Source organism: Nelumbo nucifera, chromosome 7, assembly GCF_055504915.1.
Source record: "Nelumbo nucifera cultivar China Antique chromosome 7, China Antique-T2T, whole genome shotgun sequence".
Taxonomy (NCBI): domain Eukaryota; kingdom Viridiplantae; phylum Streptophyta; class Magnoliopsida; order Proteales; family Nelumbonaceae; genus Nelumbo; species Nelumbo nucifera.
Window position 1 is genome coordinate 1063679 of NC_142655.1, and position 27039 is coordinate 1090717.

Below are 27039 nucleotides of genomic sequence, written 5' to 3' on the forward strand. Positions count from 1 at the left end.
ATACTGTTGATAAATTACTGATTATTATAGTAATTTAATAAATATATAATTAGTGATTATAATTAATAATTACTGTTATTATAAATATTGTTAATAAATAGATATTTACTTTAAATTAAAATTATAAATATTGTTATTAATAAATACTGTTAATAAATTTAGTAATTATTGTTATACTAAAAATAATTAAAAGTATTGTTATTGATTATTTAATAAAATATTATAATTACTGACTATTAATGATAAATATTGTTAATTTAATTTAATTTTGGTAATTATTAATTTAATGAATATTGTTAATAAATCCTATTCATAAATTTAATATTTACTGTTATATTAAAAATAACTAAATAATATTATTGAAACTATCATTAATGATTATTTAATTAAATAGTATAATTACTTACTATTATTGATAAATGTTGTTAATAACATTCTGACAACCGACGGTTCGAATGAATGGATGGCTTGTTCTGACAACAAAAATTACAAGCAAAAAATTATGGAACCGCTTTGGCCACCAGTTTTTGGGTCGACGGTTCATTCTGACAACAAAAATTATAGGCAAAAAATTGAGTTTGAAGTCCATTAAGTAGTATCATATGTGCTATGTCATTTGAGCGTGTTACTCATACGACTCGAAAACGAAACCGTTCTGGCCACCGGTTTTTAGGTCAACGATTCAAATGGATGACCCGTTCTAACAACAAAAAATTACAAGCAAAAAATTATGGAACCATTCTAGCCATCGATTTTTTGGTCGACGGTTCGATCGTCCAGTTCGAACGAATGACCCATTTTGACAACAAAAATTATAGGCAAAAAATTGAGTGTGTGAGGTTTATTAAGCAACATCATACGTGCTATGTCATTTGAGCGTGTGACTCATACGACCCAAAAATGGAACCGTTTAGGCCACCGGTTTTTGGGTTGACGGTTCGACCGTCCGGTTTGAATTGATGGCCCATTCTAACAACAAAAATAAAAAATAAAAAATGGCAAAAAACCATTGAACGGGTCAACGGAATTGGTTACCTAGATGGTTCCCAATTAAAAAAATTAAAAAAAAATGGACGACCTGTTCTAACAAAAAATAAAATTACAGACAAAAAATTGAGTGTGTGAGGTCAATTAAGCAGTACCATACATATTATGTCATTTGAGCGTGTGACTCATACGACCTGAAAATATAACTGTTATGGCCACTGATTTTCGGGTCAACGGTTTGACTATTCGATTTGAACGGATGGCCTGTTCTGATAACAAAAATTAAAAATAAAAAATAAAAAATAAAAAATGACCAAAAACCATTGAACGGATCAATGGTTCGACCGCCTAGGTCAATGGGTCATTGACCAATTCAACGATTTTTGGCCAGAGGCTGAGATTAGGATAAAATGGAACCGGTTGCCTGGATGGTTCCCAATTAAAAATAAATAAATAAATGCCCAAAAAACATTGAATGGATCAACAAATCGACTGCTTAGGTCAATGGTCATTGACTAATTCAACAATTTTGGGCTAGTGACTAAATGAATGAATCAACAGGTCAATAGTTCCATTCTAGACCCTATGAAGCAGGCCCCTCCGCTAGTATCTTACTTATTATGGTCTATATGCAAGATGTCTATGCTATATGACTTTGACATTAGAACTCATAGGGTTCCTTTTCATTTCAATTTTAATGAACCTTTGACTCTCATGTTTCTTTGTTATACGTATTTATTAGAACTATTGATGTAATGCTTTATAGGAAAAGACTGGTAATTAGAAATTGGCAATAGAGTAATAACTTCTGATGAATCAATTTTTATTGATGTATCAATTTTTTGGGCTAAGTACCTCGTCATTTGGTCTGCTTCCAAGTGGCCGATGACTCAGAGGCTGAAGTGGATCTGCCTAGATGTCGAGCTGCCTGTGAGGTGCCGAGCTACCAAGGTGCCGAGCTGCCCAAAGGTCCGAGCTGGCTGGTGGCGAGCTGGATTTATCGTTGAACTTCTAGAGACCTGCGAGGAACCAAATGTCAGAGGACCCGAGGTTGCTAACCTGGCGAGGTCGCCCCCTTGCCATTGGGGTTGGTGCCTTTATATAGGCATTGTTTGGCGTGGGCTTCACGCACCATATCCGAGATTTCTACGAGGTCGTCTAAGTGGTTCGAGATTCTTGGAGGTAACCACCTTAAAAATTTTAAATATAAAACAATTGTATACTCTTATGTGTTTCTATTAGGGTCATTTACTAGAACACACCTTTAGGGATGATAATTTCCCCATCCCCAGCGGGGACCCGACTTCCTTGACTCAATGGGGCCGGGATGGGGATTGTTTTGGCGGGGCGGGGACAGGGACGAGGATTAATAGGAATCCCCAGTCGGGGTCAGGGATGGGGATTGAGGTCCCCGCCCCGTCCCGACCCCAATTATATATATATATTAAATGTTATTTATATTAAATATACTATTATATATGTATATATCAAAACATATTTAAACATTATTTATAATTTAAATTTTTTATTTATTTTAAATAAATACTATTATTTGAAAACATTTTGGGGATTCGGGTCCCCACGAGGAACCCATCCTCGTCGGGGATCGGGGATGGGGGTTAATTTCAGAATCGGGGTCGGGGACGGGGAATATGATCCCCACCCCGTTGCCATTCCTACACACCTTATAGTTCTACATATTTACTTAAACCTACCTTATAGTTTTCATTTTACTAAAACATCCCATATATTTTACAACTTATTTACTTAATCAACCTTTCATTAAAGAGTGCTTGTTTTGCCATTAGACCCCTGATTTTTTATTCCAAAAATACCCTTAACACTTTTTTGTATAGAAAACAAAATTGACCGAATATAGCCAATAGAGTGGTTGCCCGTGTCTTATTAAGGGCAAAAATAGTATTTTTATTTTTATTTTCTTTTGATTAAATTTATTTAAATGAACATTAGGGTCAACACTGTCATTTTCCACTATTATCTAATGGAAGATTGATTAAATCCATTGCAAATTATAAGTGGTGTTTTAGTAAAATGCTAACTATAGGGTAGATTTTAGTAAATCCATGAAACTATAAGAGGTATTTTAGTAAGTGACCCTTTTTATTATTTAACTTTCGCTTAATAAATCCCATGCATCACATGGGTCCCCATTAGTATATATTAACTTAATATATTTTAATGGTTTTACGAAGAAGTATATTGTAGCTAATTATAATTTCATTAAAAATCCCATGCTCAACTATAATTTATAAATTATAATTCTTAAGTTTTAATGTTTTATGGGATGGGAAAAACCCAACTCTCCTATCCAACCATAAAGCATGCAGTGTCACAACTTCTATGTGAAAATATAAGTAATAATTATTTATTATTTAAATAATTATTATTTTTTATTAATTTCAAAAAATTATAAAAAATAAATAAACATTATATAATATATTCAAAAATAGTTATTAAAGAATAAATTTCAATTGTTTTGTGGATATGATAGATCATCCATAGAATTATAATATATTCAATCATTGTGATAAAATAATAAAATATAATTAATTAATTATTATTTTTTAATTCTAAAAATATAAAAATAAAAAATATAATTATTAAAGAAGAAATTTCAATTGGTCTGTGGATATAATAGATCATCTATAGTATTATAATATATTCAGTTGTTATGATCAAATGATAAATTATAATTAATTATTATTTATTTTTTAATTCTAAAAATATAAAAAATCAAAAAAATATTAAAGAGGAAATTTCAATTGCTCTATGGATATGATAGATAAATCTATAGATCTAAAACATATTTATTCTTTATAGGCAGAGAAAAAATTACATTTTCAAAATTTTTATTAAATTATATTTTTCCCAAATATCTTCATGAAATTTTCATAAATCTACTGATAAAACAAAAAAAAAAGTTGTGATTTTGAATGTAAGAATGTAGATAAACATAAATTTAAACATTTAAGAAAAAAAAAGAAATCACAAGATATTATAAAAAATTGAAACATTTTACCTAAGTTTGCCATATTTTTTTTCAAAATTTGAAAAATCTTTAAAAAAAATTAACGATTTACACTTGTTTCTTACAAATTTATGCAAATCTAACACTATATGAATGAAGCTTGAAGTTTTAGAGTCATTTGGGGGGTGAAAGAAGGCTTATTTTGGGGAAAAGAAGTTTGATTTTCCTTTTTATTTTTTTTTTAGCTTTTGGCTGCATCTTTTTCGTCAATATGCTACCAATACGCCCTAATATGGGTCCAATACGCATGAAAAAAGATGAAACATCTGATTTTAATACATATCCCACATCTATTTTTCAAAGATGTTTTAAATCTTGGGTCTTAGACTGCCACATGCTTATGCTTTTTTTGATTGTAGTATTTTGCTTGAATGACCCAGGCCCACAATGAGGATCCCTCCCCAAAGAGCCTCCAAAGTTGCTTTGCAAAAAGGGCTAAGTTCATCTCTTTTAATTTCCGGATCCTAAGGCCTTCACTCTCTTTTGGCCTTGTAATTTTGTCCCATGATACCTTGCCAAACCTGTTCTCCTCAATTTCCTTGTTATGAATTATTAAACCAAACTACTGAAAATATCACAAATACAAAAATAAAATAAAATACAAATTTGAGGGAAGCTCTAACTTCTTAACCAATTTTTATGACTTAACTCTTAACCGTCTGTTTATCTCTTATTTTTCTATCTTAAAGTTTATATTATATTCGAACATTTTTTATTCTGAAAACGTTATTAAGAACTTGATACAATGAGCCCAGCTGATACAAGGGGGTTTTCTGTCTTTTTCCCGTTTCCGGGAGAGAAATACCGTTTTAAGTATTTAACGGTAGAGAAAGTGATTATGCTTTCTACCCAATACCCATCATTCATGAAGACATGAATGAATTCGTTCACCCCAACCTTGAATCTGCGCCTGCACGTGAAGAAAGAATGGTGCGTGTGGCGTGCCTCCCTTAAAGCCAATAAAATGCGTCCACATTCAAAACCACAACGAACCAGAGTTATGTTGCATTCTTTCTCCTCCTGACGCATTACGCCTGAACAATATATGGTCTGGTCCGCTCGACTTTTCCGGGCTTGAATCCTTTAAATGGTTTCTTCTTTCTGGTCTAACGAAGAACACCTGGATTGGAACTAGGAGGAAAACATTTTACATTCACTCCAGGTATTTTTTCTGTTTTTCTTTTTCTTTTTAACTCTTCACTTCACAATCTTCACAATCTGGTTCTTGAGTTCAGATTAGTTCTACTCTAAAATCTGGTTAGTCGAGTTTCATATTAGTTTTGGCTTGTCTGGTGATTGGCCAATGTGGAGATGTTAACATTGGTTCTTTAGAACCAAAACACAACAGAAACATCCCGTAATTTCTGTGTTAACAATTGCATTCTTGATCATTCACGCCTACAAAATTCCTATACTCAATCAATAGGTCCTTGGGATCACGATAATTGTAGATTGTTCTCTAACCCCAAGAGATGCTAGATTTTTTTTTTTAATATGATCGGATACTTTTGGTTAATTGCTTTATAACACAAAAATCAGAAAATGGCATGTTTCTCCAAACGGGTTGCTGTTGCTTCAATGTTATCCTTTGAGATGAATTCAATATCCATTACCACTTTACATGGCAGAAGCATGGGGAAGCAATAGAACCCCCATCCGTAAAAACAACATTCTAACACGGATTTTCCGCAATCCGGATATGGAGGGTCATTGCTTATCTGGGGAATGCGATTTGCATGCTAAAACTACTCAAGTCTCACTTTTTTTTTTTTTTTTTTGTCAATTGCTGATCATCTCCGCCCCTCAAATCCCAAGATCAACAGATACACCCATTATCTCGAGGGCATTCTGAAGGGTACTCCCTCTAGAGTCTTTTTGGCAACATTATCACAATGTGGTTGTTAGGTTGATATGATAGTGATGATGATTTCAACTGTCACATTTCTATTGTTGCTTAAGCCATGTTTCCCAAAGTTAATCCATTTATATTATGGACTTGCTATTGTCAAATTTTAAACAAACTGTGTTTGAATAGGAAAAAGGGGAATCACCTTTCTGATGTCTACATTGGCCAAATCTGCAAATATTTTCTGGCATGAATGTCCAGTTGGAAAGCTAGAAAGGCAGAAACTACTGAAGCAAAAAGGATGTGTTGTATGGATTACAGGTCTCAGTGGAGCAGGTTTGGTGACTAAACTGTCTCATCAGATGTATTCAAGTAAAAGGAACCTGATAAAAGCTATTGGCTTTTGTTATTTTTTGTGCTGATGGATAAATGAAATTGGATATTCAACAAGTTAGCAACGAATAAGCTCTTATGCGTGTTATTTTTTTCTGGTTCTCCCGTTCCCTGGACTAAACTTGTGAAACAGAAATTTGTTCTAGTTTTCATGGATGCAACCATTTGAAGTGGTATCTACTTGTAGTAACTTGGTAACAAAGTTAAGACTTTAATCCTTTGTTGGATGAATATTCTGAAGCCCATTTTTAATTGTGCAAGGATTTTTTTTTTTTTTAAATTGCATGACAGATTGAGACTGCTCATTAGAAAGATCTTGAGAATAGTACATGGATATTACATGGTTGATGGTCACAAGGACAACACAAGATTCATACATGTCATAGATTGTTTAATAAAGAAAGGGTGTAGTTAAACTACAAAGAAAAAACAGCTATAACATGTAAAATAGTTCCACACCAGTAATTGCTAAGAAGATGAGTGATTATTAGTTCTACCAGGGAAAAAACAGAAGGAACATATGTTCTTTTTTAATAATTCTTTTTACTAACCAGAAACTGAAATTTGTATATAGAATTTATGACTTCAGCCAGCAAACATGTTAGAACTCCTTAATGTTTTTACTCTATGGAGCCAGAAGGTGGGCTATCTTGTTATTCTGTCTTGGAGTGTGCAAATACAAGGTAGGAGTCCTATGGACGGTAGTATTTTATTTACATGAAAAAGAGGAGTACTAAGTTATTAATGACAACAAGAAGGTACCGGTATAATAATAGTGATGATGACTTTTGATCCCAATGCTTTTTTCCAGTTCCTAGCATTTGGATGAGCTTAAAAGCATCTGTTTCCAAATATAATCAAACGGAGTTTCATTTCCCTTGTGAGTTGTGATGATCCAATGATGAGTCCTTTTACTTCTGCTGAGGTGGCTGTGATGATAAAACACAAAATCCATGGGATTTACAACAATAACTTCTGTAGAAAGTGTGCTATAAGAAGAAGCATCAGTGTTGATTTTATGACAACATAAAGGTGGGGGAGTCGGTGTGCTAGGTGGACAGTGAGATATTAGTTGTTGTTAGTGTAGTTTGTGATTGTGAATGTAATAAAGTGGAGAAGAGGTTAAATTCTCTGTATGCCTCATGCAGAATTGCAGATGGATTGATGGCCTATGGAAAGTATTGTTTACAGTTCATAGCATTTTGATGAGCTTAAAAGCATCTTTTTTTTGAAAACTAGTTTAAAAGCATCTGATTCATAAAAGACAATTTAACTGTGTGTTTCATTTCCCTTGCCATTCCAAAAACTTTAGTGCTCAATTTCAATGTAGTTTGTCCACTCCAAGAGAAGGGATATATATTTTGGAGATGGCATCAAAACATCTCACATTCAATCCAAGGTGATTAGAGTGGCAACTGTTGTCATTGGATGGATGAAAAAGCTGGGACATGGAATGCCCCTTCCTAGGAGGAAGGGTATCCAAGCATCCAACTAGATCTGGATATCTGATCTAGTGCTAACCTGCCAAATTATGTTGGGTTTGATTTTTGAAATGCTATACTATATTCCTTTCCTGATCCATGAGCTTGTTAATCATATGGAAGCATGGTTAAAAAGAGTATAGTGTTGAGTCCATGGTCACCATGCAAGCATGCTGTTAGAGAATAAAAACCCATTTGGGGACCTCACCTAACAGCTTAAGCTTTTAGTTTGAATGGTTCCTTGAGATGGTATCAGTGCTTGTTTGACCAAGTGGTCTAGTGTTCGATCCTTGCGACCCCCATTATAATTAATTAAATTTCAGCAGAAGGTATTGGTGGGGCTGTGCTTGTCCACACTTAAAGCCCAATGGGCTTTGATGTGAGGAGGCATGCTAGAGATGTGATTGGATTGGATTGGAGTTGGGTGCGCATAACTGGGGCCAGTTGATGATGTGATTGGATTGGAGTTGGTAGTGAAATGAGATGCTACATGACATGGAGCAATTAACTTTTTCTTCAGAAATTCTGAGATAGAAGTGGGCATATCACTGACAATAAATCACAATGAGTGTCTTTGATTTATGTGGCTACACAACAGGGCGGTAGCTAGTCTCCCAACCTAGTTACAGCAGGAGTTGATCCCAAGTCTCTATTACAATCAGCCAGAGACCTTAACAGCCGAGCCAGTTGGCACCATAGGATTGATATAGAAGTTCAATATGCTTTTCCCACTTCAATTCCAGTTTTCTGGAATTGGGTGCAAGATGTATTTGCTTGTTTTTTTTCCTTTGATCATTAACTGTTATGTTTTAATAATATTGAAATATACAGTACTAATATACAAACAACATAGTCTTTTTCTTGATAAGTAAAAATAAAAATTTCATTAAATGAAAAAGAGAAAACAAAAGAAATATGATAAGATATCACCTAAGAGAAGAAAGGCCCCCTAAACTAACAACCAACTCACCACAATCTTACAAGTTACAACATAAACTAAAATGGAAAAAAACATGAGCAATGGCTAATAACACCTCTACGCTTCAACTAGGAACAACAACTGATCCCCAACAAAAACATACTCCACAAAATTCTCCCTGCAACAACGTTATTCCTCCTCAACTAAATCACCTTCTTGTCGTTCACCCTCATCCCATGCCTCTCCCCCTACCCCTTTTGTGGAATTCTTTAGCCTCTCCTCTTTTTCTTCTCCCTTTTCTCAAATTCTTCGAACGCCCTTTTGGCGAAAACCTCATTGCTCGAGAAAAAAAAGACCCAAAGCCTTTCCAACCTCCACATCCCTCTCAACTAGGTTACTTAGATCCCCGCTTTCACCCTTACTTTCCTCAGCCTCTGTAATTAGTTTATTGTCTCTCCCCAATTCTTTACAGTCACCCTCCTCCTTTTCCTCAAACACATCACTTCTCATCAACTCTCCTTTAGTAGGAATACCCTTAGAACCATTTTGGTCATTGAACCAAACTCCTTTAGAAACCTTATGGATCGTGATTCGCAAACTAACCCCTTTCCTCTTAAACACTCTCTTATATTTATTGCTTGAACTATCCCCAACAATCCCCTCTTTTAAACATGAGAAGACCTTGGCAACATGCACAAGACGGGATTTGTTCACTGCTCTGGGCTTCTTCCCATCCATTGCCAACTCTTCAATAGATACCACACCCTCAAACTCCTCTCAAATCAACTCCAATCTTGCCAACAATTACTTCTTCTACTAAATTATCCTCTTAGCTCCTTTGGCAATTCTCAATTTCTTCCACACCATCACAGTTGGTCTCTTGACTTATGACGAGATCCTCCACTCTAAACCAATGTTCTAAAAATCGTAATTGTAGTGAAAATTGAATTGAATCATATCGTAAATCATAATATTATTTCTATTTTTTACAAATTTGTCAAAAAAATTAAATATATATGCTAAGAGGCTAAATATATATATAGAAAAGTGTTCTACCCTATTTTTAAGTCATATGTACCATATATGTACCTAAAACACTAAAATTTACCACTCATACAATAGAATTCTAAGATGGTATAATCAAGTTTAACTTGAAAGTCAAATATTCCACATAAAATGGCTCTTTATTCAACATATGATAGAAAATAAACTCAACATATGGACTTGAATAATGTAGTTAAATCAATTCCTAGTAAAGTCTTTAAAACAAGTCACCCTTGAAAAACTAAATATAATCAAAACAGAATGACAATGTAGAGAACTAATTCTTAATTGAATTGATTTGAATCACAATGAATTGTAGAAATTATATAAATTGTAAGATTTATTAATCGAATCATAAGATTCAAACAAAAATTATCAGATTTTTGCAGAAAAGGATTTATACATAAGATTCAAATCGAAACCCTTGGGATTCATGATTCAAATTGTAAATCATAAGATTTTAACAACATTGCTCCAGACACATGCTAACTGCAACTAGGAATGAACCAAGCTATGTCCAAAGGACGAGGTGTTGGACTTCTGGTGATGGCTCAAAGAACCAACTGGAGCAATATCTGACCTCGAACTCTCAATCAAAACAATTGTGTCTGACTCCTGTTGCACACTCTCCTTTGAAGCTTCACTCAAACATTCCTTTCCCACCATTCAAAAGTAATTTCTATGCTGCTTTTTGCCACCAGAGTTTCACTATGAAAACCTCCCTTGAACTTGAAGTTAATCGGCTCCAAACTCACTTTCTGTCCTTTCTTGTATTTCATTATAACCCAGATCCCATTACAAGCAGATGAGTCTCAAATTATTTACAATAAAAACAGTCCATTGCTGTTCCTGTAACACCACAAGGAGCTGAAATCCATATACAAATTTTCCCCCCACTACAGTGGATATTCTCCCCATGCCATTGCTTGTCTATTAGCTACTTCACGAGTTAAGGAATCAGCAAGAGTTTTGGCAGATCTTGGAATTCATACAAAAGATGCAAGATGTATTTGCTTCTCAATGTTCAAAATAGGGGTCATGGCCTTTCTATATCTGCACCAAGAACATGTCAAAATAGGAAGGCAATATTACTGATATACCTAGGGTACTCAGATACCTAAACTGTCATATATATGCTTACCAACTGTCCATATGCATAATGCCAAAGAATCTGAAATGTTCATGGTAACTTGATCTGTTTCATCTAGATGCCTTAAAGCTTAATCCAGTATGGTCATGGCTTGGAAATATATGTTTTTCATGTACAGATCATTTAGATATTTGAAAAAATAAAATAAAATGAAGAAAACAAGATGGGAATTTAGATTGCAGAAATGAAATTAAGATGGACAGAAGAAAGACCACTGAATGAGACTATCAAAGCATAAAAGATACAGAAGGTCTCGTGACCTAATGCATTTAGTTTTGATTTTCTGTATGTATAAACTGCCGGATGATGTGTAACATTAGAATATGAACAAACTTCAGATATGTGATTTAAGACTCCTAGTAAAATGGTAATATATATTTCACTATCACTAATCATGCTACATTTCATGTTGTTAACTCATATGTCTTGAAATATTTGTTCAAACTGATCAGGGAAAAGCACATTGGCATGCTCGGTAGGAAGAGAATTGCACAATAGAGGAAATCTCGCCTACATCCTTGATGGAGATAATCTTAGGCATGGTCTGAACAAGGATCTTGGTTTTAAACCAGAAGATCGTGCAGAAAATATACGTAGGGTTGGTAAGTTTGCCTTTGTAAAGAGTGATTTTTGAACATTAAATTCAAAAGTACATATGAAACTAGCTAGGGCTGCAAGTCAGGTTGCCCGAGTGTCAGTTACATCGGGCTTGGGTTAGGGTTCAGGCCTGTGGTTTGTCTTGTAAACTCTGATTAGTGCCATATCCATCATTAAATTATGGGTGCTTAGCTTAAATCATTTCTTACCACTTCAACCCATGTCCTTTTCAGTTTGCCCCTTAGCCTTCTAGCCCTATCAACTTGCAACAGATTTCTTCCTCTTATGGGTGCTGTAGATGGCCTTCTATGCATGTGACCAAACCATTTTAGTCGACTTTTTCTCATTTTATCACCTATTGGAGCTACTTCTAGGTTTCCAATCATCCATCTCAGCATATGCATTTCTATCACACTCATTTTTGGACCTGTTGTTTCTTGACTGAACATTCTGCTCCATAGTGGTTACTGTAATCACTAGCCAAATGGTCTGAAGACCAGCTTAGTGGTTACTGTAATCACCCACTAAACTTAGAATCTTCATATACCATTATTTTGGTGAAAACATCACTTTAATATCATTTCTTATTAATAATGTTTCCTTATTTTCTATTGGTTAAAACTTTTGGATCAGGTTAGTTTTGTTGCTTGAGCGACCTCTATATGATCCATTAAATGGTGGTTGCAAAGCCCTTTCATATGTCATATGCACCTTGTACATGAACTTAGAAAAGATTATTATTTTTTGTCATTGTATGAATATTGGTGTGCCCTACTGTCCATTTTTACTATCCTTCCTCCAATCAATAAATTTGTAGCGTTCTTGTAACATATCTGATTTCTTCTTTTATTCCTATGTTAACTTCTCATTTGGTTTCAGGGGAAGTAGCAAAACTTTTTGCAGAAGCTGGTTTAATTTGTATTGCTTGTTTGATATCTCCATATAGAAGAGATCGAGATGCTTGCCGTGCTCTATTGCCAGATGAAAGTTTTATTGAGGCAAGGATCCTATGAGATATTCTTGTTGTAAACTTATCCTTATCTAACAGCATTTGATGTTGTTAAATGGGTTTACCAATTTTACAGGTCTTCTTGAATATGCCTCTAGAAGTTTGTGAACAAAGGGATGCAAAAGGCCTTTACAAGCTTGCACGTGAAGGAAAGATTAAAGGTTTGCTCTCTATATCTTTAGATGCATGTTTTGTTTACTGACATGGTAACTCATGATTTGGGTTAGAATGCTTAGGAATTTTTGCAAGAAGAATGCAAACTAGATGTAGATTTTAGAGGAAATACAGGTCAGGTCAGGTGTTCTCTAGTATGTAAGAGAGAAAGAGAAGACAAGAAAAATAGCGTCTTTCTGCCTTTGGAGAAAAAAGAGAGGATGCTCCTCATAACATTCAAACTGAAGTTCTTATTCATTATTCAAAAATTTCTACTAGAAATTCAATTACAATGACATGTTTTTTATAGGGTAGCTGAATCACCCTTTACAAACTTAATAATAAAAATGCAACCCATTACAAACTCCAATTTCAGCAAGTTAGTTGACCAGAAACAACCTCTAATTTCTTTAGAACTAGGAAAAACCTATAAATAACCCCATAGGAACACTAAAACACGGATATTGACTCTTAAAATCTATACTACTATTAAAAGTGTGAATGTCTGAATGAGAGTGTGGAACTTTTGTTTGACAAAGACACCCCAATTTTTGAATTTGGTCCCTCTCTAATTGTAAGGACAAAAATGTAATTTGAAGAACCACTTTTCTCCTCATTCAAATCCCTCTCATTAAGTATTATTTTAAGGTATTAACTTCCATTAACATTCATTGAATCCTATTTTTGACTAAAATACCCTTATTTCTGAATTTGGTCCCTCTCTAATTGTGAGGGCACAAAATGTAATTTGAACTACTACGTTTCTCCTCATTCAATTCCCTTTCATAAAGTCTTGGTATTAACTTTCATTGAATCCTATATTAATTAATCATATTAAAGAAAATAAGTGTGATAAAGAATAATTATTTTTATTGATGATAGAAATAAAATGCAAATTTAAAATCGATCCAAAAAATAGAGTTGTTTTCCTGTTTGGTGGCGAGTCAACAATTCAACCTTTTTAGGTCAAATGTGTCAACCCTTGATGTCATAATTAAATAATAATAAAAATTAAAAAGATGAAAACACACAAAAGTATAAAAAATACAAAAAAAGTTGTGGAAAACATTTAGGCACATCTACAATATTGTATATTCATCATATTAAACAAAAATAAGTGTGACAAATAAGAGTTATTTTAATAGAAAAAAATATAAAAAAAAATTGTAGAAAATTTTGGAAAACTATCATCATCATCATCTAAATTTGCCACATGCAAATCACGTGCATACTCACTAGTAACTCTAAATACTCATTAATAATCCTACTAAAATAAATCAAAAACAACTTCAGAATATAAGTATTTAGTTCTGATCACAGTTCAAAGGCTGATACTCAACTGATAAAATAACCTTAACTTTTGATTCATACCAGATTCACAAGATCTTGGTTTTGTTGGATATGTAATTGAAAAATCTACCTAATGACACCAAAATCAAGTCAAACAGGCAATTTTTGGCTGCTGAAACTCGGCTGCAGGAAAAGTAACAGACCTACAATTTTAAACTTCCAAAAACTAAAAACAGAACAACCTTCAAAAACATAAATGGACCAAAAATAGCAGCAACTAAGAATTACAAAAGTGTTACTTGTTAAAGAATCAGGAGAAATTTAGTTTATTCTCCATGTATTCTTTCCCTGTTTCCATGTCAACATAGTTCTTCCTAATTTAGACAACTCATTTGAAGTGAGTAACTTTGAATAGTGACTTCATCAACTCATCAAGCTACACTTGACATGGCCTTCATCAGATGGTAGAGTGTGAACTTTGATATGTTCTGATTTTTCTATGCTAAAATTTGATGTGAGCGTCAACTGGTGAGCATATAAGACATTCTCTCCAGAAACCAGCATCATCATCTCAATCTATGGAACATTCTCCAACTATGCAGTAAACTAGAGAATCTGGTTCAATCACAAGCTCCTAGAAAAATTTCTTAATCTAGTTTTGGACAAGTTTTTGTTTCCAAAATTAGGGCTTGTACATATGCATTAGCAAACATGCAGTGGGAGGCATTATAAGAACAGAAATTCTGGGATGTTTGTTGCCATGTTGTTAGTCATGATTCTGATCAAATATCTTCTGTAGCAAGGTTAGACTCTGGCCAAGTGCTTGCAGACCTCTGATGAAAAAGGCCTTCATATCATTCTTAAAGCCAGACTTGGAGGGAGCCTCAAGTCTAGTATGGTCCAGTCAACAGGAATACAAAATCAGTTTTTCTAAAGGAAGTACTTTCTATTTCTTTTGTTCCTTTCTTCTCTATCTTTCCTCTCTTCTGTTTTACTAATTTTTACCCTCCAAATAAGAGCAAAGCATGCCATTTTCCAATTTAAAAATTTGTGGTGTTATGGGGAACTGGCTTACTGCAATAACAGTGGGACTCCTAAGCCCTGTTTGGCAATGTTCCCACCTGTTCCTGTTCTTTTAGAAATTCCTGTGCTAGAACAAGAATTTTATTTCTTGCTCCTTGGGAGTAACAGAGGCGTTTGGCAAAATGTTTTTCGAGAACACATTTTTGTTCTACAGAAATAGAATGGCGTTTGGATAACAAATTCAGATGAAAAGAAACCCCATTCAATCGACATAATAGAAACCCCACATTTCAAGATATCCAACAAAGTAAAAAAATAATATGAACAAACAAATTCAGATGATGGAAACTCAGCATCTGTTAGACTTAGAGATGATTGTTGTCAGAGATTAGTTTGGGTGAATCTAGCCAGAGCAACGACGAGTAAAACAGAGCAATGACGAGTAAATCAGGTACAATGAGAAGGAATACACCTACCTGTTTACGTGAATCTGGCCGGAAATGTCGCTGGAGCTTCGTACTGTTCGCTCGCCGTCCTGTTGTTGGCGCAGCAGGAGCCAAGGGAGTTCCCTCCTCTGAGATGTGCAGCAGCAATGAGGTAGTGTCAAATGAATGAAAGGTGGTTGTTTAGGGCTTGTTTCTATCATTTTGTGTGAAATACCAAACATACCCCTTCTCTCACATGGGAATCGATGGCACGTGTTCGTTAATATGCATTAACATTGTGAGAACTGCGTGTTCTCTAGGAACACGATCTTTGAGAGTGTCAATTTATCACTCCCAAAGTACGCATTCTTTGGGTGATGTTCTCACGTGAGAATAGCTTGTTTCTTTCATTTTTTTTTTTTTGGTACCAAACACATTCCTGCTCCGAAGAACACCGGGAACGATAGAAATGTTTCCAAACAGGGCCCTAGATTCTGCAAATCAAGCCTAAAGAATACCTTGGTTCTGAAAATCAAATTTGCCCTTCTAGAGTTCTTAACATATGATAGTAGCATATTGCTGACTGCAAGCCGCCAGTTATAACCAGAACTTGTGAGCATAGTGCTATTACCTAGTTCATTATTTTATGCTATGCAATTTGTCACATTGAATGATAGTATGATACCGATAATCTTGAAATCGCCAGTTAAGATGTCTTCTAAAATAAGATGAAAGGGATGAATAATTCAAACTTTTAATGGGTGGAGGGAGTTGATTGGTAAAGCTTCACTTATTAATGGCTGGTCAGGTGGTAGATTGGAATGTCTTAAGAATGCATATTATTATATCATATGTTAAACTAAAACTTGGAGCTCTGCTAACTATCACATTGAATTTGCAGGTTTTACTGGAATAGATGATCCATATGAACCACCATTGAACTGTGAGGTATGTCTTTGTTAAACTGTGCATTCTACATGGGATTCCCATGCCTTTTGGTCATATGTATCTGCATGTTCCCACCTGCACATGCCAGATGCATGTCTTGTCAGAATATATGACCTGACCTGCAATCCTGCTGGAATATCTTATCACTTCATTATAATAGATCCCATTGTATAAACTGTGACACGCCCATTTATTGATAATATTTATTTATTCAGATGCTATGGTCTCAGGTAGGTGATTTGATATTTTTGGTTGCCTGTTGGACAAGTTTCATTTGAGGCCATACTGCAGTTTGTTAAATAAGTGCCATACAGATGGCTGCAATAATTGAAATTTCACATGCCTCCATCCTGTATCACATTCACAACGATTGAAATTTCCTCATAATAAGAAAGAATTTTAGTGAGAAAAAACACTTCATCTGTCTTTCTTATAAGTTATAACTTAAAAGTTCACACTTGTGTCTAAAGTAAAAATAGGATAAATCTTTTATGATGAATGTTTAATGCAGAGGATTAATATAGCTTATGAGGTATCTGCTAGTACTTTGTCCACAGTTATTTGCATCCTTATGAAGTCTCAAACTTGTATCTAATAAATCTATTAATAAGTCTATGTTTTACCTACCATACAATTCCTCAGGTGATACCAATAATAATAATAAATAAATTATGTAGGTAAGCTAAAATCGGGCACATGCTTGTAAAGGGTTTGAAAGCACATATATTTTAGAAATATGAAAATGTTTGGTGTTTTGTCCTTCTGGGTCACGCTACCCCCCTATTGAAGCAACACTTCAATATGCATGTGAAACCAACATGGAATTCGTTTAGATCTTCACTTAAATCATATATGGTTTTGATGGCCTGAAGTTTGAACTCATTCATGCATATGAGGTTGCTATTGTTATTTGTCAGTTGATTCCATGTGTGTGCATGCATGTTCTTGTGTATGTGCTTTTTTTTATTCTCTGGTGGGGGTGGGGGTAGGTGTGTTTTGACTTGGCTGGGTCTTCTGTTTCCGCTGTTCTTACCATGTTCTGAACTGATCAATCTGATGGTTTCTCTTCCCAGATGGAAATACAGCAAAATGATGGAATTTGCCCCACTCCATCGGCCATGGCAGGGCAGGTTATATCTTACCTGGAGGAGAAAGGGTTTCTTCAAGAGCCATAGTTAATCTTACTACAGTTCCAATCTCCTTTCAAATTTTATCTTGTAGATGATATCTTGGATGCTATAATTGGTTACATCATTTGTATAGTTAATTTATTAAGGGACCTGATTTTGGCTATTTCTGGGCTATTTGATGGTTTAGTGAATTCCAATACCATGAAATTTTCTTCTTCTTCAGTTGTTTTATCTTCAGTCCTAACTCAACTTGAATTCATATGCCTCCTTGAGTGCCATACAATTGTATTATTTGTTTACAAGCAACCTCCATTTCTATTTCCTTCATGTGCTACCTGTGAAAAATGGTAGTAGTTGGTGATTATGGGCTCCCTTATCAAATGATTTTTAAAGGAGAAGTTGGTGCATTATTGCAAACCCAATAAATCCAGAAACTTGCAAAATCTACATGGAAGGAGCTATCTCGAATCAGCTGATTTAAGGGCATGTAGAAGTACAATTTGATTCTGTTGCGGATTCCAAAATCTAAATGCAACCCAAAGCTTCCTAAGATGAGCAAAATTTCTCTACTGGTGGAAACGAATTTTATCACACTGAAAGTTAGAATTACTTTTTGTATGTAGGGCATAGATGATGTATCTTAGATTTTAAGTACTTAAGAAAATACTAAATCTCCCTTGAGTTCTATTTGCCATTTCTATAATATCTTGGTTAATATCAGAAAATTAGAATTGTAGCAGAATTTTTATAAGATCGCAGCTTTACACAAAGTTTGGGCAAAAGGAAAAGGATAAAAGAGAAAAGATAGAAAATGGGAAATAGTGATATCTTTATTCTTTACCCATATCTTATTGGAAGACAAGAACAAATAATGAACATTTTAACACTATCTACGGTTGGCATGCATCATACATGCCAACTACTAACTCCAATACTGTTGGCATAAGTACATTTAGGCTAAAGATTTGTTCACTACTAACTCCAATACTGAAGTACTGAACATGACCTCTGAAACTGCAACACAACTCGGTCACGAATAAGATTTGTATAATTGTTTAGCGATTTATTCACATCCAAAGTTGAGACTTTTTCTTCTTTCCCTTTTCTGGTATGAGCATGCATCATACATAAGCAAGGGCTGACTTGGCCTTCCCTCATGATGTGGCTGAAAGCAAATCCACTTCAATCCCACCTCTTCTGAAGCCCAGCTCTTTGGCTTCTGGAACTGCTGCTATTGTCACCCAGCATTCCTCAACCGTGATGGAAAGGAAGTTTGCTATCTCAATTCTCTCCTCCTGTTGACAACTTTTCTGCCTAATTAAGGTGACAGTTCTGAGTTCTGTGATTTACTCTTGGGCCATTGCTTTATTTACATCAATGTATTTTAGTTACGGGAAGTATGGCCTCAACAATCAGGCATGAAGAAGCCATTTCTTTTTCTCTTTCCTTTTTTTTGTATGGCTCAGTTTGGAAAGAGTATAAATACAAATATGTACAGTACAAATACATACAAAATATAAGAATTTACACACTACATATTTGTATTTGTATTCCTTCCAAACTGAGCATATAGGGCAGCAGTTAGTGTGCGGGTTAGAATATAAATTTTAATTTATTTTAATAATTTTGGGTGTCTTATATATTTGATAAAAGTTCTATTCGAAAGAATTAATTGCTATTTGAAAAATGAGTTCTGAGCAAAAAGTTGTTATATTTTTTTGAACTCCAAAGAAACTAAGGGTCCGTTTGGTTTATAGTTGGAATCGGAATCGAAATCCTCCGGAATCAGAATTGGAATGGTCCATTCCCATAGTCTGTTTGGTTCAGATAGGAATTGGAATTCTAATTAAAATCAGTAGGAATGAGATTTCGTTCCCAAGAGAGAGGCAGAGAATGGTCATTCTCTCAAATGAGGGAATGCAATTCCAGCAAGAATGGGAATAGGATTCCAATTCCACCCAACCAAACAGTTGGAATCGGAATGGGCTATTCCGATTCCGACTCCAGACCCCTATTCTTGCAAATCAAACAGACCCTAACTTTTAAAATGAATTTTCAAAACGCATAAAGGAATTGATCTCAACAATTCTCATACATCTAAACTTATATGAGTCTTAGAGTAACAAAATTCATCACAATTAATTCTCTGAAAGGAATTTCTTTCAATTTTGGGAGGTCAAGATCCATCCACTTAGCATGGCAATATTGAGTTGTTAGAAAGAAATTTCTTTCTATTGGGATGAACGTGTGTGTGGATGTGTCTTACATTGGAAAGGGATAAAGAGACAAATGACTTGTATATAAAGATTTTTTCACAACCCAATGGTTTAAGATTTTGGGCTAGAGGTGGGTCCAATTCTTATTCTTATGTGTAAGTCCTAAGATCGTGCCTCTTTGTTTGGCAACAATTCTCCCTAATTCCCTCAACAAGTGGTATCAAAGTTAATGATTTAGTTGGGAGCAAGTTTTGATGGATGCATGTGGTGATTCCAATGGCTTTGCTAGTTTCCCGTTATCGAATGGTTGGTAAGAGCAGTTGGTAAATGGTTATTTGGCTCGACTTCGTAATCACTCAACATGTAGCAAAGGCAAACAGCTCGACACAACAATGCACCCAGGGTGCAAGCACCAAAGGGAGGAAACCAACAGTCCGAACTCCCTACTAGGAGCCTGAACTCCCTACGAGGAGCCCGATCTCCCTACTAAGAGCCCGAACTCCCTACGAGGAGCCTGAACTCCCTACTAGAAGCCCGAAACTCCCTATGAGAAGCCCGAACTCTCCCTACGAGGAGCCCGAACTCCCTACTAGGAGCCCGAAACTCCCTACGAGGAGCCCGAATACTATCTTCGACCCCAAGCCACACAAGGCAATGACCCGAACTGGCCCGCCTCATGGCAGTTCGGGACACTCCCCTATCCGAACTCAAGACCACCTCGCTCGCCACTCCAGCACTTCGCCTCCAGGACGTCGAACTGACCAAACGTACCATACCTGACACTGAGGAGGTCCGTATCCAAGGGCGGCGCACCTGACTAACTTGGGATCTGACGCTTGACAGCCGCACTTCAACGGTCACCTGCCACCGCCACCTGCCACCGTCATCGCCAGTCGCAGAGACGGCCCCGACAAAAGGGAGCAGTGGCGGTTCTGTCCAGCAGAGGGGATGACACCCGAACTGGCAGGAGCCCAGAGGCAATCATACCCGACCTGACAGAAGCTTAGGAGTGAGTGCACGAGGTGGCTATAAAAGGCTCCCTACCCCCCAAGAACAAGGTACGTGAACTTTGCGCCATCTGGTTTTATCTTGCCTAAGAATTCTAACTTGAGCTTCGGAGCATTCATACCAGGTTCCCCTTGGAGCTTCCTCATCTTCTCTGTTTCAGGCTCCCTGTAGCTCCGTTTAGAGGCAAGGTCGTTGACAGCTAGGACCAGCCGGATTGCGCACCATCAATTGGTGTCGTTTGTGGGAACGCTTCTAAAAGCCTCCCTCTAAACTCTCATAACCTCTTTTCTCCAAAAACCCCAACACTCATGGCTTCTTCCAGTAACGCCGGACATGGCACGGAGACAAACACCACTGGGGAACAACTTCAAGTCCCCGTGGTGTGTGTCGGACAATTCACCATCCCCCTTTCGGTGGATGGGATCCCCAGCTTGAATGCGCCACAAGCAGTGGCGCCCGTAAACCTTCCTGCCATGAGCATCCCCTTTCCTCTCCCTATCGAGACAACCTTTACTGAACCAACTGCCGTCCCCCTAGCAACCAGCCAAAACCGGTTGGACGACCTGATGCAATGCATGCGGGCAATGCAAGCCAAAATGCAACAATTCCAGCAAAAACAGCTCCAGCAGCACCAAGTACTGCACAACATCTCCCAGTATCACTATCAACAGCAGTTCCCCCAACTGCCGCTGAACCAACCACTACTTCCACCTCGGCACCCTGCTCTGAAGCCGGTTAAGGCCTCCCCACAGGATGGACGCCCCCACCGGGGAAAATCCTCCCGGCCCCAGAACCCCCCTAACAGCCAGGCCTCGTCCCCAGGCCGAAGAGAGAGAAAAATCACCCCTGCCTCGCAGCTCGCAGGCGGGTCAGGAACCTCGCCCGCAAGGCCAGAACCTCGACGCTCTAGGCCCGAGTTCCCGCTCACGGAGAACCGATTCAGCGCCCTGGCAGCAGACTACCAGCATTCCGGGCCCATCGGGCTCGGCAACACAGAGGCCAGTAGCGCTAGTACCAGGCCCACTCAACAACGAAGGCGCCGGCGAAGTCGTCGAACTACCACTCGTGTCCTGCCCGAGCTCAGAGGTAAGGAAGAGACGAGCTTGGACGAGGTAAAAGCTACCCCGATTCTCTCAGTTACTTCTCCCCTCGCATCAGAACTCCTGGCGGTCCCCATGCCCAAAGATTTTAAGCTCCCAGCTTTGGACAAGTATGATGGGTCCTTCGACCCCAACGACCACGTTGGTGCTTTCCAGTCCCAAATGCACCTCGCCAGGGCCAGTGAATCATGTATGTGCGTGGCCTTCACCACCACCTTTAGGGGGGTAGCCCGCACTTGGTATAGGAACCTGGCCCCCGGGTCGATAAGATGCTGGGCCCAGTTCATGCAGGTCTTCACCGCACACTTTGTCACCAGCAAGCGGTGCCCCAGAACAGAGGAAAGCATCTTCGGAGTAGTCCAGAGAGAAGGAGAATCCATCCGGGGCTACATCAAGCGGTTCAATGAAGCGTGCTTACAGATACCGCGGTTAGACCCCGCGATGCAGCTCGCGGCGGCCAAGAGAGGAGTAACACACAAAGAGTTCAAATGGCACATGGTAAGCTAACCAGCCCGCAACCGTGGCCGAATTCCTCAAGCTCGCAGATAAGTTCATGAGAATAGAGGAAGAAATCAACCAACGGACCGAAAGCGGGAACGAGAAAAGAAAGAGGGAAAGCGAGCCCTCCAACCCAGTCGACAGAAAAAACCCGGCCCGGGAGCCGAAGCCAAACCAGTCGTTCCGAGCTCCCTTAGCAGTTCAGATGGATTACACGCCGTTAAACACGAGGCAGACCGAGATCTTAATGACGATCAAGGACGCCCCATACGTAAAGTGGCCACCTCGCCTAAAGGGAAATCTGAACGAGAGAAACAAAAGTTTGTACTGTAGTTTCCATAGAGACCACGGTCATAGTACCGAACAATGTAATAATCTCCGGGACGAGATAGATGGACTCATCCGTCGCGGATACTTAAGGAATTTTGTACAGCGTGATAATAATAATAATAACAATAAGGCAGGTCGGCAAGGGGAGCACGGAAAGGATGCCCCCGAATCTAGCAGCAGACCAGCCGAACCGTTGCAGCGACAGCCTCCGGAAGAGAGGCTAGTTCGGGGAACCATCCATGTAATTGTGGGAGGTTCGGTGGTAGCAGGGTGTACTTTAGCAGCGGCTCAGATGTCAGTTCGCGAAGCAGCCCAAGAGGAACAGAACCCCCCAAAGAGACCAAAGACTGAAGAGCCGATCTTCTTCACGGAAGACGATGCGCGAGAGGTCCACTACCCCCACGATGACGCGCTTGTCATTAAACTAAGGATCAACGACTTCGAGGTCAGGCGCGTACTCGTGGATTCGGGCAGCTCGGCGGACATCCTCTTCAAGTCAGCATTTGACCAGCTATAGTTACAAAAGAGCAACTGAAGCCTGCGGACACTCCTCTGGTGGGTTTCAGCGGAGAGGAAGTCAGGCCCCTCAGAAAAATAACAGTACCTGTGGAAGTCGGCACATGGCCTTGTGCGGTCAGATTCAACCATGATTTCCTAGTGGTCGCGACCCCTTCCCCATACAATGCCATAATAGGGCGGCCAATTACGCATATCCTGCGGGCAGTGGTCTCCACATACTATTTGGCAATGAAGTTCCCTACAGACTTCGGTGTGGGGGTAGCGCGGGGCGACCAGCTCGAGTCCCGCAAGTGTTATGTTGCCGCCCTGAAGGGAAAAACCAAGGTGGCCGATGACCTTGAACTGGAGCGGCCTACGGAGCAAGGCGAGGAACGAGCTTCGCCCACAGAGGAAACGGTCGCAGTCCCGACTTCGGCTATAGACCCAACTCGCACACTACAGATCGGTGCTTCCGTCGAGGAACCACTACGAACTGAACTGGTGAGTTTTTTACTTTAAAATTTAGATATTTTTGCCTGGTCCGCGGCCGACATGCCTGGTATTAACCCCAGCCTAATAACTCACAAACTTAATACGGACCCTATAGTCAGACCCGTTAGACAGAAGAAACGCAACTTAGCCCCAGTGCTGGAGGGCGGTCGACGAGGAGGTCGAAAAGCTCCTCGCAGCAGATTTCATAAGGGAAGTTCATTACCCGAGCTGGGTAGCCAACCCAGTGCTGGTGAAAAAGGCAAACGGCAAGTGGCGCATGTGCGTTGACTACACCGACCTGAACCGAGCTTGCCCGAAAGATTGCTTCCCCCTCCCCAGAATTGACCGCCTAGTGGACGCGACCTTGGGACATGAGTTGCTAAGCTTCCTGGACGCCTACTCGGGCTACAACCAAATCAGGATGGACCAGTCCGATGAGGAAAAAACCAGCTTCATAACCGAGTTCGGCCTGTACTGCTACAAGGTCATGCCCTTCGGATTAAAAAATGTCGGGGCAACCTTCCAAAGACTTGTAAATAGGCTGTTTCGGCCCTTGATTGGCACAAAGATAGAATGTTATGTAGACGACATGGTCGTCAAGACCCAGTTTTCACAGGAATTAATCCAATACTTGGATTTTGTCTTCCAAATCCTGCGTCAATTTAGCATGAAACTGAACTCTAACAAATGTGTCTTCGGTGTCACCTCGGGTAAGTTCCTAGGGTACATTGTCAACCGGTGCGGTATTGAGGCCAACCCGGACAAGATAAAGGCCATCCTAGATATGAGACCACCCCAGAAAGTAAAAGAAGTTCAGAGGCTAAACGGCCACATAGCCGCTCTAAGCCGCTTCATGTCCAAATCAGCATACTGCTGCCTGCCCTTCTTCAAAGCAGTCAAAGGAAAAGGGTTCGAGTGGACCCGAGACTGCCAGCTCGCGTTCGACGAGCTAAAAAGCTACCTCGCTAGTGTGCCAACCTTAGCCCGGCCCGAGGAGTGCGAGGTCTTAGAACTGTACCTCTCGGCAAGAAACAAGGTGGCCAGTTCGATACTAATAAAAGAAGTAGACCGGGTCCAACGACCCGTCTATTATGTTAGTAAAATTTTACAGGGAGCAGAGACAAGGTACCCGCAGATAGAAAAGCTAGCATACGCACTGGTGATAGCAGCTCGGAAACTCCACCCGTACTTCCAGGCTCACACCGTCATCGTCTTGACTAACAAACCTATGAGGCAAGTTTTACTCAAGCCCGAGGTTTCCGGTCGACTGACGAAATGGGCCATCGAACTCAGCGAGTACGACCTCCAGTACAAGCCAAGAACTGCTAATAGGGCCCAAGCCTTGGCAGATTTTATCGCCGAGTGCACGTTTAGCCTCGAAGCCCCTGAGCCGGTCGAGCCCGAGATCCCCAGTTCGGGCGAGCCCGGAGCCCCCAAGCCAATAGAGTCTGAACCCCGTGAAGTAGCATCCAGTGTAGCATCTCTCCTGGTTAGGCCAAACGCGAACTGGAATGATGAGCCCTGGATCCTTCACGTAGATGGCTCCTCGAACCAGCAAGGAAGCGGGGCCAGAATAGTGCTACGCAGCCCGAGTGGAACGAAATTGGAATACGCACTACGCTTTGAGTTCGCGGCATCCAACAACGAGGCGGAGTACGAGGCACTGATAGCCGGGCTGAACCTAGCGTGCAAGGTTAGAGCAAAGCACGTAGTTATCTGTAGTGATTCCCAGCTCGTAGTCAACCAGGTTACGGGCGAATACGAAGCACACGAGCTCACTATGATTGCATACTTAGCAAAAGTAAAGGAGGCTCTGCTCAACTTCCAGTCACACTTAATCAGGCAAATCCCGAGATCAGAGAACACTGAGGCCGACGCCCTGTCCCGGTTAGCCAGCACGAGTCACAACGCCATGAGAACCGTGTACATAGAGGACTTACCTCGGCCCAGCATTCTCGATGGGGCAGAAGAGGTCGCTCCCGTCCTTGAAGCAGAGCCGAGTTGGATCGACCCACTCGCGAGCTTCTTGCTAGATGGAACCCTCCCTGCGGACCGCAATGCAGCCAAGAGGGTGCAGCGCCAGGCAGCCAAATACGTCATAATAGACAAACGGTTGTACTGACGATCCTACACGCTCCCCTACCTGCGTTGCTTGCGACCTGCCGAAGCCGAGCTCGTACTCCGCGACACTCATGAAGGTCTGTGCGGCGGACACCTGGGGGGCAGAGCCCTCGCCCAAAAGGCACTTCGACAAGGATACAACTATCAAACAATGAAGGCAGAAGCCGTCGAGCTTGTCAGAAAATGCGACAAATGTCAGAAGCATGCCAATATCCACCATCAGCCTGCTGCCAACTTCAAGCACTTCACCAGTCCATGGCCCTTTGCACAATGGGGCATCGACCTCCTGGGGCCATTCCCGCTAGCAACAGGTGGGAGAAAGTTCCTAGTGGTGGCAATAGATTACTTCACAAAGTGGATAGAAGTTGAACCTCTGGCAACAGTCACAGCCCGAAACATACAGAACTTCTTTTGGAAGAACATAGTATGTCGCTTCGGGCTACCTCGGGTACTGATCTCCGACAACGGAAAACAGTTCGAGGATATCAAGTTCCAAGAATGGTGCCAAAATATGGGAATTCGTCAGAACTTCACATTGGTCGCACACCCGCAGGCAAAACGGTCAGACAGAAGAAATGAACAGAGCCATCCTCCGCGGACTGAAAGCATGACTAGACCGAGCTAAAGGGTTGTGGGCGGACGAGCTACCAAGTGTTCTGTGGGCTCACCAAACTACGGAAAAAACCACCACGGGAGAGACCCCCTTTAACCTCACCTATGACACCGAAGCGGTAATCCCGACGGAAATCGAAATACCTACACTGCGACTAGAAGCATATGACGATCAGACAAACGGAGACGAGTTACGCACCAACCTCGACCTACTGGATGAGGTAAGAGACCTCGCACACATCCGAACAGTGGCCTACCAGCAAAAAGTAGCTCGGTACTACAACACCAGAATAAAGAAGAGGAGCTTCCGCGTCAGCAACTTGGTTCTCCGTAAGATCGTGGTACCCGAACCCGGTGCGGGCAAACTCGGACCAAATTGGGAAGGACCCTACAAAATAAAGAAAGCACTCAGGGGGGCATATGAGCTCGAAACCTTAGAGGGTAAGCAAGTACCCCAAGCATGGAACATCGTCAACTTAAGGCGATACTACCTATAGACCACCAAGTGAAGTGGATAAAATCGCCACCAAAGCTTAAGGGCTAGGATGCCTAGCTAACGAAGGAACCTCGGCACAGGCAAGGAAAGAAAGCCAAAGGCAAAACAGAGACAACGAACTAATAGGGACATCGACATCTCAGAGACCACCAAAACAGGCCGCGCGAGTGTGACAACCCGGGCAGGAAACAGATCGGACGTATGGTCAGTTCGGCAAATACGTT

The 27039-nt window shown here is 39.5% G+C and overlaps 1 protein-coding gene across 2 annotated transcripts; it reads left to right on the forward strand.

Moving 5' to 3' along the window:
- Nucleotides 1-5020: 5020 nt before the first annotated feature.
- Nucleotides 5021-17666, forward strand: LOC104597676 (adenylyl-sulfate kinase 3). Of its 2 annotated transcripts, none has more exons than XM_010259372.3 (7): nt 5021-5198; nt 6072-6218; nt 11322-11471; nt 12346-12464; nt 12552-12636; nt 16268-16314; nt 17388-17666. In XM_010259372.3, the coding sequence occupies exons 2-7, from the start codon at nt 6095-6097 to the stop codon at nt 17487-17489; spliced, it is 627 nt and encodes a 208-aa protein (XP_010257674.1). In that variant the 5' UTR covers nt 5021-5198; nt 6072-6094; the 3' UTR covers nt 17490-17666. The 2 variants fall into 2 exon arrangements, 1 of the variants encoding a protein (XP_010257674.1); XR_016078941.1 differs by having other exon boundaries at nt 5024-5198; nt 14718-16314.
- The last annotated feature ends 9373 nt before the right edge of the window (nt 17667-27039 follow it).

Excerpts from the sequence above, each read along its gene's own strand:
- LOC104597676 (XM_010259372.3), top strand. The coding sequence starts at position 6,095 with ATGTCTACATTGGCCAAATCTGCAAATATTTTCTGGCATGAATGTCCA. Across the intron at positions 6,219-11,321 it reads TACAGGTCTCAGTGGAGCAG|GGAAAAGCACATTGGCATGC; the intron begins GTTTGGTGACTA and ends CAAACTGATCAG. Across the intron at positions 16,315-17,387 it reads AACCACCATTGAACTGTGAG|ATGGAAATACAGCAAAATGA; the intron begins GTATGTCTTTGT and ends TTCTCTTCCCAG.